General features: G+C 44.3%; 1 protein-coding gene across 1 annotated transcript in view; it reads right to left on the bottom strand.

Moving 5' to 3' along the window:
- Positions 1–10231, bottom strand: part of CACNA1E (calcium voltage-gated channel subunit alpha1 E) — a 410647-nt gene that overhangs the window by 237470 nt on the left and 162946 nt on the right. Inside the window, exon 6 of the mRNA XM_008063298.2 lies at positions 804–907. Within this exon, the coding sequence (XP_008061489.2) occupies positions 804–907 (104 nt within the window). The remainder of the gene's footprint in view (positions 1–803; positions 908–10231) is intronic.

Below are 10231 nucleotides of genomic sequence, written 5' to 3'. Positions count from 1 at the left end.
ACCGCAGCCTCGACCTGCTGGGCTCCGGTGATCCTTCTGCCTCAGCCTTCCAAGTAGCCGGAATTATAGGCATGCGCTACCACGCTGGGCTGATTTTTTGATTTATTGTAGAGATGAGGCCTCGCTGCCCAGGCGGGTCTCGAACCCGCGGGCTCAGGCAATCCACTCACCTCAGCCTCCCAAAGGCATGGGATTACATGCTGAGCCACCGAGCCCGGCTCTTTTTTTATTTTATATATTGCCTAGGCTGGTCTCAAACTCCTGGGCTCAAGCAATCATCCTGCCTAGGCCTCACAAAGTGCCATTATCTTTTAAATCTAATAACTTTTTTTCTTTTGCTTTTGTTTGAGACTGGGTCTTGCTCTGTCATTCAGGCTGGAGCACAGTATCACAATCACAGCTTCCTTCAGCCTTGAACTCCTGGGCTCAAGCAACCCTCCTGCCTCAGCCTCCCAAGTAGCTAGGATTACTGGCATGTGCCACCACACCTGGCCAATTTTTTATTCTTTTGTAGAGACACAGCCTCGTGATATTGCCCAGGCTGGTCTCAAACTCCTAACCTCAAAGCAGTCCTCCCACCCCAGCCTCCCAAAGTGCTGGGATTATAGGCATGAGCCACCACACCTGGCCAAAAAAGTTCAATTTAAAAATGAAGTGTTATGCCAGATTGCTGCATCTCCACTATTTATTACCACTGGGACTTTCTCTTGTTGTTTATCCTAAATTCCCCTAGACCCAAATCTAGTAGAGAACACATCAATAAAGTTCTCAGTGGAGCAGAAAGAAGAATGGCAGATGCTCACTTGGTATCCCTGACACGAGCTTCAAGGGTCTCAGGACACGCACAGCCCGCAGGGTCCTCAGGTCCACATGGGTGTTGAAGTGGGTTCCCGCGGTGGCCAGGATGCTGCAGACAGAGACACAGAAGGGTCAAGGTTACCACAGTCTGGCTTCCCCCTCCTTCCCATGAGGGAAGCTGGGTTGACGCAGGATCAGCCTGAAAGCACACAAAGCTGGCGCCAGCTGTATGTGGGCGCACCTGAGCTTGGGTGAATCACCAGTGGCTCCAAGTGGAATTAAATTTAGCCATCTGGGTTTCACGCAGCAAAGAAGGAAAACTTATCATCATACCAGAATCCTGCTTCCAACCCCTGAGCAAAACACAAAGTCCCCAGCATCTGTCCCATTCTGTGCCCAAACCTTGTCCCCTATTCCTCTCTCTGTCTCTTCCCAAACTCCTTCCCCTCTTTCCAATCTACCAGGTCCTCATATTTTTTACTTTAAAATTTTCTTTGTTCCCCGTCTCCTATCTTTCAGGATTTTAACTACAATAAAGAAGTAACCCACTCTTTCCACTTTGACACTTAGAATGTTTATCAAACAAATCAATTACATTGAAGTTGTAACAGGAGAATAACTCTGATGGTCTGCATATAGTATTACTATTTATATAATTGCTCCAAACCACTCTCTGACCTGGATTGGGTTTCTTTGTTTCCATTCGTCTACCTTCCACAGCTATATCCAGAAACACACACACACATCTATAAGCATCCTATTATATTGTGTACACCAAGTACTTTGTCTTGAGGAGACAACTTACTTCATGTAATTGACATTGCAGGTACTTTGGGGAGACAAGGACACACACGTATTTATAAAAGACACAGCAGAAGACTAAGAGTTAGAAGAGCAGGTTTAAGTCTGACTCATTCGCTTGAGAACTGGGTGACCTGACACAAGTCACTCAACTTCCACAAGTCATACTTCCTCATCCGCAAAATGGGGGAGTCTCCTAGCCTAGGTATAAAAATAAAATGACATAGGATTGAATATTAAGAGTGTTCTGTAAAGCATAATGCGCTTAATAGATACTGTCTAACACAAAAATGAATAATATTAATTAAACAAAATGTGAATTTAAAATTTACTAATTTTATTATTCTTTCTGTGAAGAAAGCTATTTTGTTCCTCATAACCTCTCCAGAACAATCTCAGCCATCTAAAATGATTGTCAAATGAGTCGTTCAGAAAATTGAGTTTTCTATATAGTCGAAAGGTGGCAAGAATGGTTTATTTTGTTTAATTATTTTGGGGGGGACCTCTCTGAAATATTTCAAGTACTAAAGAAGGTGTCTTCAATACCTGCATATCTTCAACACTGGAAAGAGAACTTGAATGAAAGTTTATACTATATGGCTGGCCCTAGGAAGCAGGTATAAGATCAATACATACAAATAATACAGATCCAGGACTATGTGATCATATGAACCAAGAAGTGCTGACCAATAACCAAGTGTTCTGCTTTATGTGGTAGTACACTTCCCAGCACTACAAGTATTCAAGAGCAGTCTGTAGAACTATCATTAAGAAGTAGAGTACTCACATATTGGGTTGAAGATTATTTAAATGACCAGTAAAGAGTTCTTTCAACTTTAAGATTCCATAACCATATGTTTGTGCTACCTCAAAATAAGAACCAGAAAGAAATCCAGCTCTCATGAAGAATCTCAGGCACTAAACAAACTTTCCAGGTCTCCATCTCTCCCGAACCAAACTTCCATCACATCATCTGAAAAGGAGGGACTTAGAGGAACAGAGTCTTCTATGTTGCTTTTGATTCCATCTTCAAGGCCATAGAAAAATATGAAGGAGGGGGTGATATCATTTCTAATAAGCAGGGGAAAACTAAAGAGAAAAAAAAGAGCAAGGAGAAACAGAGAAAACAGAACTGAAAAACATGACAGAAAAAGAAATAAAAATAAGGGAAAGAAGAGAGAGATGAAGAGAAACTTCAAGGATTGGGCAGTGATGGTGGACTTGGAAAACCAGGACCACTGTTTTGCTAATTCATGTATAAAGGTAAGAGGCACAGCACAGCCTACTGCACTGCCCGGGTAGGAGATGCTCCTTTCACTGTTTTCCAGACGCAGTGTGTGGAATCTGCCCTGCTCAGAAATGAGAGTTCTGTTTCCTAGGATACTCAGATCCACCCGAGATGTTCTTTCATATCATAAAAAGGCCTCTTGGAAATGAAAATCTCCTTTCTACTCCTGAGTATAACAGATATGTTTCAGAATATGGAGGGAGAAGCAGAAAGACAAAATTAAAAGGCAAAGAAGGCTCAAATACAGAGAGAATGAGAACATGGCAGAAGGAAAGAGGAAAGATGACAGCAGAGTGAGAGTTAAAGGAAAAGGTGAGACGTAAACAGGAGAGGAAATAAGAAGAATCAAAACTGGTGGAGAAGCAAACGTCAGAGAAACAGGAATGCTCTCATGAGAAAGAGAATGAAAGGAAAGGAAACTTGAGAGAGAGAAACCACAATCTGGAATTTGTTGCAGGAACCTCCCACAGCCAGCCACAATGCATGCTCATGCTCAGGTCACCAAGTCAGCCCTAGGCTGAACCTCCCTGTGCCCCAAATTCAACCAAGTCCAACCAAACTACAGCCAGGGCCACACAGCTGGTGGTCTTGCGCTGTCTTGTCCCTCAGAATTTTCTTCTTCCTCCCAGGCAGGAGGGCTATTGACTAGGCCTTTAATTGATGCACACTGGCCATAGGCTGCCTCCAAACTCCTACTGTTCAAATAGTCTTTGAGGGCAGGAATAACAGTTTGGTTCCCCTGTCCCCCTGTTAGAAGCAGGAACAATGGGGCTCATAGGGGGAAAAGATAATTAAGGAGAAGACCCCTTCTCTGTGCTCCCACAGCATGTCCACCTCCATTACTGCCCTAACCATGCCCTAGAAACATTCTGTGATCTCCTCTGTCTCTCTCACTGGATCTGAAGTGCCTCTCATGGAGATACTGTCATACTCATCTCTATACCCCCAAACCTAGCCTGGTGTCTGGAAATTGAACTTGAATGGCACTGATGAAATTAACAAGTTTGGGCTGGGCTCAGTGGCTCAGCCTGTAATCCCAGCACTTTGGGAGGCCAAGGTGAGTGGATTGCCTGAGCCTGTGGGTTCAAGATCCAGCCCGAGCAACTTGGCAAGACCTCATCTCTACAATAAATCCAAAATTAGCCAGGTGTGGTAGCACGCACCTGTAGTTCTGGCTACTTGAAAGGCTGAGGTGGAAGGATCGCTGGAGCCCAGCAGGTCAACGCTGGGGTTCAAAAAAAGAAATTAATAAGTTTGTTGAAGTAGAGAATAAAAAGAGAGAAATAGCACAGAAATCCTGGCACTTGCTAACGAGAAGGGTAGGGTAGCAAGCTGGGATGCTACTCAGACACACGTGTGTTTGAGTGTACAGGAGGTGCTGGGACTCTCCTCAAGATTTAGATTCTAGAGCCGGCCTCGGTGGCTCAGCCTGTAATCCCGTGCCTTTGGAAGGCTGAGGTGAGTGGATTGCCTGAGCCCGTGGGTTCGAGACCCGCCTGGGCAACTTGGTGAGACCTCATCTCTACAATAAATCAAAAATTAGCCGGGCATGGTAGCACACACCTGTAGTTCCAGCTACTTGGAAGGCTGAGGCAGAAGGATCGCCGGAGCCCAGCAGGTCGAGGCTGAGGTGGCCAGGAGCGGCCACTGCACTCCAGTCTGGGTGACAGAGTGAGACTCCAACTCAAAAAAAAAAAAAAAGATTTAGATTCTAGTGAGGAGCTTCTATGGTACTTTTAAGATTCCTGCTCTTGAGCAGATCCCATAGGACAGATTCTATCTGGTCCTCAATAGGAGAGTTAGAGAGAGGAAGGAAAGGGCAAAGATTCAAAAGGTAGGCCAGGTGTGGTGGCTCACACCTGCAATCCCAGCGCTTTGTGAAGCCAAGGTGGGAAGATTGTTTGAGCCCAGGAGTTGAAGATCAGCCTGGGCAACACAGCAAGACCTCGCCTCTACAAAAACATAAACGAAAAAGCTAAAAAAAAAAAAAAAAAAAGACTCAAAAGTGAAAGATGTCCCCCTCAGCAAAACCTAAGTATTAAAGTATGAAACTCATATTGAAGTATAGGCTTCGGTTAATTTAATGAGCAGGTTGGGCCTTACGCAGGAAGCTAGGAGAAAAAGTGAACAGCAGGATATGGACCTTGACCATCAGGCTAGCATAAGTAGACAGACACAGAAAATAAATAATTATAACGCTCTGTGAAGTGTCATAATAGAGGTGTCTACAAAGTGCTATGAAAATATGAGACTGCAGCAGCAAATGCAGAGTGCTTACTGTTTGCAAGCATTTTTGCATGTTGTCCCCTTCAATCTTCAAAAATGTCCTAATATTGCTATTGTCTCCATGTCATGGAAGACAAAACCCAGACTTAGAAAAAAATTAAACTGCTAATAAATGCCAAAAGCAGGAGTTAAAGTCAGTTCTCTGCTGATATCAAAACTAATCCTTTCCCCACTCCACCATTTTATTGTGCGGGATCTTCCTAAGGCTGGTCAGAACCACTATTCCTCAGTCTCATGTGAACCAGTGAACTTGATTCCCTAAATTCAATGCTACCCCCCTCCCCTCCCCAAAAGATAGTGTCTTATTTTGCTGTCCAGGCTGGAATGTAGTGATGCAATCATAGCTCACTACAACCTCAAATCTCTTGGGTCAAGTGATTCTCCTGCTTCAGTCTCCGGAGTAGCTAGAACTACAAGTATGTGTCACCATGCTCAACTTATTTTTTTTTTTTAATTTTTTTAATAGAGATAGGGTCTCGCTATGTAGCCCAGACTGGTCTCTAACTCCTGGTCTCAAGTGATCCTCCCGCCTCAACCTCCTAAAATGCTGTGATTATAGGTGTGAGCCACTGAACCCAGCCAATTGCCTTTACTCTAAGGCCACAACCACCAAATACCACTGACTTGCCACAGATCCCTCTCAGGATTAGCAGAGGGTGAGGATCATTGCACCTCTCCTAATTGCTAAAAGAATCAGTTTACTGACAGGCAATGATTGCTGCAACATTCCTAGAAACACACATGGAGAGACACACACGCCACAAAATCAGAGTGAGACCACTGAAGATAAGTTCAATTTTAAGTTAATAAAAGCCTAAGCTCTCCACTAACCCAAGAGGCACATGCCTGCGTTCTTCAGGAGCAGAAGCTGTGTTTTCCATTTCTTTTGTCACCAGATGCACAGAGCCTGGTGGAAAGCTCTGTACACTCAAGAGCACTTAATTCCTACTTTACCCCTGAAGCAGAGGACAGTTGGAGAGCACACTCAGCCCTCTGGCCAGCATAGTGCTCATGTTCTGCACACAGTCAGGTGCCACAGCTGTTTCCTGTTGGATGTCATGACTCAGCCCAACCTCAAATGTCTTTACTTTCACTTGTCAGCAAGTAAGAAAAGAATGGAGATTGATTGGATGCTGATGACATGGCACAAGTCTTTCCCGTCGTGGTCACACTGCAGTGGCATGGCAGAAGAGAAGAGGGAAGTATGCTCTGCGCAGGGAGAACCCAATCACCTCTCCCCAAGTCAGTCACCCAAAGAAGTCTTCAACCATGCATTCCTTTTGACCTTGAGGTTCTTCGTTAGCTTCCTTGTCAATCCAGGTCTACAATCTCTTTTTTTTTTTTTTTTGAGTTGGAATCTCACTCTGTCGCCCAGGCTGGAATGCAGCAGCACACTCACGGCCACCACAGCCTCGACCTGCTGGGCTCAGGTGATCCTTCCGCAGTCTTCCAAGTAGCTGGACTACAGACACGTGCCACCATGCCCAGCTAATTTTTTGATTTATTGTAGAGATGAGTGCTCACCAAATTGCCCAGGCTGGTCTCGACCCCCTGGGCTCAGGCAATCCTCTCACCTTGGCCTCCCAAAGTGCTGGGATTATCAGCATGAGCCACTGCACCCAGCCTACAGCCTCTTTTTACAGGCATATTCTACTGTACACATCCACACCTGAAAATACCTGAGATCAGTGGGTGTAGCTTTAGAGTTGCCAGATAAAATGCAGAACACACAGTTAAATTTGAATTTCAGATAAACAACAAATAAATGTTTTAGTGTAATATCTATATAATGCATGGGATATTCACAGTGGATCTGAAATCTGAAATTCAAATTTAACTGGGTGTTCTACATTTTCATTTGCTGAAGCTGGCAACTACCAGAAAGCACCAGGTAAAGAGCTCCCCTCTTAACATGCCCCAGACCTAAACCTAGTTGCAAGTTCTCTTCTGAGAAGAGACACAAGCCATGGGTCTTTTAGCATTAGGCCCAGGATTGCCTCCTAAGCTCCAGAAATTACCTGTTTGCCTCCACCCTGATAAATATCAAGCAAAAACTTCATTTGCTTTGGAAAGACAGGCTGTTCATTAGCACCTGTGGGAAAAGGCTGACTAAAGTTAGCAAAGGGTGATAGGTGTCTGTCCAGTCCCTAATAGGAGGAGGCCATGAGAAGACAGGAAGAGGTAAAATTCAAGGTGAAGTCCCAACACAGGGTTGAGCGGGTGTATCACTCCCATGGTTTGCCAGGTCCAAAGCATTCCATACTTTGCTTGGTTTCTCCATCTCTCTCACCACTTTACCTTCAATGAGGCACCAAAGTCTCATGCCCTGCCTTTAAAGTACCTCTTAGATTCACTTCTTGGTCTTCAGCCTTCCTGCTTCCTGAAATGCCTCTCCCTTGCCTTTCCTCCCCTCAGGACCCAGATGACATGCTACCTCTTCCTTAGCAAAGGTCTACAATCAAAAGATAACCGAACTAGGATGCTAAGAAAGTGTAAAGCGTATGCTCTGTAGTCTTACTAGCTAGTTTCACATTCCAATTCTGTCACCTATTCTAGCTGTCTGGCCTCATGCAATAGCTACACTGAGCTACACTGAGCTCTCTTCTGTAAAATGGGGATAGTGCCTTCCTAAAAAAGTTGATACAAGGACTAAAAAAGCTAGCACCTTTAGAGTTCTTCACATAGTAAGAACTGCTTTACCATGTAGGTTCCTGGTCATAAACAACAGAAACAGATTTTAATCGTCTTAAACTGTAGACCCACCTGCTCCCTCCCCCCAAACAAGGTACATTGAGAAGATATCAGGACCTCACAGAAATGAAAGGATACAGGAAGACCAGGCTAGGGAGACAGGAAAGCAAGAAACTTAATGTGGTAGGGATAGTCAGGTCTTAATCCAAGGAATCTGTGATTGTTCCCTGATATGGCAAAAGGGACTCTGCAGATGGGATTAAGGATCTTGAGATAAAGAGATTATCCTGGATTATCCAGGTGGGACCTAAATGCAGTCACAGCTGCCCTTGAAAGAGAAGGCTGAGGACCATATGGTAGAGAGAGAAGACAATGTGAGGCCTGAAACAAGATACTCTACAGGTGGCTTGGAAGATGGAAGAAGGGCCCAAGAGCCAAAGAACACAGGAATGCAGCTCTAAAAGTCGGGAAAGCTAAAGAAAAGAACTCTCTCCTAAAGCCTCTGGAGAGGAGAGAGGGAAGCACAGCTCTGCTGACCCCTTTATTTTGGTCCAGTGAAACTAATTTTAGACTTCAGACCACCAGAACTGTAAGAAAATAAACATATGTTGCTTTAAGCCACCAACTTTGTGGTCATTTGTTACAACAGTCACAGAAAACTAATACACCTGGCAAAAGTCAGCAATTCCAAGAAGTCTGATTATTAGACCTCTGTGGATATTACTATGAATATAAACATCACTGTCCTAGTGTCATAGCGTCACTAGCTTAAGAGTAAAAGTCGGGAGGGATGTATGTGGTTGAACTTAAGTTCCCCTGCACTAATCCCCCACCACTTCTAAGGTGAGCAAGACTCCCACTAAGAGCACCCATAATAAAAGATTAACCCAAAAGAGATATCACAGGCAGATGGGGAAGCTGAACGAGGGAGAAGCTTAAAAACACACACACAAAAACTGTCTACTACAGCCAAGCTCATAGAAAGTACCTCATTAAAAGGTGTTGCAGAGGAAGAAGAGAAACACCTGTATCGGTTTTCTCCTCTGTTAAATTAAATGGTCGGCTAGAGGGGCCTCTCGAACACCAAATACCTCCTGGCTCTAAGATCTTGTGAGCCACAGCTGGTCCAGATGATGCTGTGCTGCTGCAGCTCACACCAAGCTCCCCTTTCTCTCAACATCCAGAGAGCCGCTCCACATTTAACTCCTGATTACATACTGCTCTCCTGTCTAGAACATGTCTGATTGTTAATGACAATTACATGGATCCTCATAACTCAGTTCAAAACCTGCTCCTTGATGGGAGAAACTGTCTTCCACATTTCCACAGGTTATGGCCCCTTCCCAAACCACATGCAACAACAGTACTCAGGAAATGCCCCTGACTCAAGGATAAATGGGTGCTAATACATTTCTAACTAGAGCAGGTCAGTTGAACTCATCCAAGGAGTGGTGACTGGGTCTGTGACACCGACATAACCGGATATTCAGATTGAGAGAAAGTTTAACCACAAGTGAAAATAATTATTATTTATCAAAAATCTACCGAATTACACATACATAATGTTTTGCTATCCATTTCTTTTAAATACATTACTGAAAGTGTGATTTAATTTGGGAATCAATTTCTGGAGATTTGACTTCATTAAAAAATTTCCTGTAGATTAAATTACTCACATAGAGACAGGTCAAAAACAAAAAATCAACTTGATCAAAACATATCTGAGGAAGAAAGATGAGGCTGGAGGGGACAATGAGGGAACAGATGTCAGGCCCAGCTCAATTCTTAGTGTCTGCAAGCTGCCTCTTCCTCCCCACCTGCTGTGCTGAGGTCCCATGATGCCATCAGGCTAGTTCTGCCCCAGAGCCCAGAACTCATTCTACAACCAACTGATATTGATGGAGCATACTCCACATCACAGGCACCAGCATTATGATAGACAGCAAGACGGCAATCATCTGTCCTCATGAAACTTAATGAAAGAGACAACGTTAAATGGATCACAACTACAGGAGGAGGAAGGTCAAGGAAGGAAGCTTCACAGGGGAAGTGGCAGTTGAGCTCAAAGGTGAAGCAGGATCAGGCCAGAGGAAACAATGTAGGAAGAACATCCCAGATGCAGGGAAAGGCATTTGCAGAAGGCCCAGAGGCAAGGAGATCAGCATATTGGAAAAACTGAAACAAGGCAGGTGTGGCTGGAACCTAGCAAATGAGAGAAGAGACGTGGAAATGTCACAGAAGGAAGGCTTTATAAGCAGTGTGAGGGGGTTGGGCCAAGCCTGGCAGTGTTCAGAGAGCTCTAGGCTTAAATTTTTTTTTTTTTTTTGAGTTGGAGTCTCACTCTGTCACCCACACTGGAGTGCAGTG

This window comes from Carlito syrichta, unplaced genomic scaffold (assembly GCF_000164805.1).
Source record: "Carlito syrichta isolate Samal-C Ts95f unplaced genomic scaffold, Tarsius_syrichta-2.0.1 Scaffold306713, whole genome shotgun sequence".
In the NCBI taxonomy this organism is placed as follows: Eukaryota; Metazoa; Chordata; class Mammalia; order Primates; family Tarsiidae; genus Carlito; species Carlito syrichta.
The sequence above is the reverse complement of the archived record's forward strand: the minus strand, read 5'-3'. Positions and strand labels throughout refer to the sequence as shown.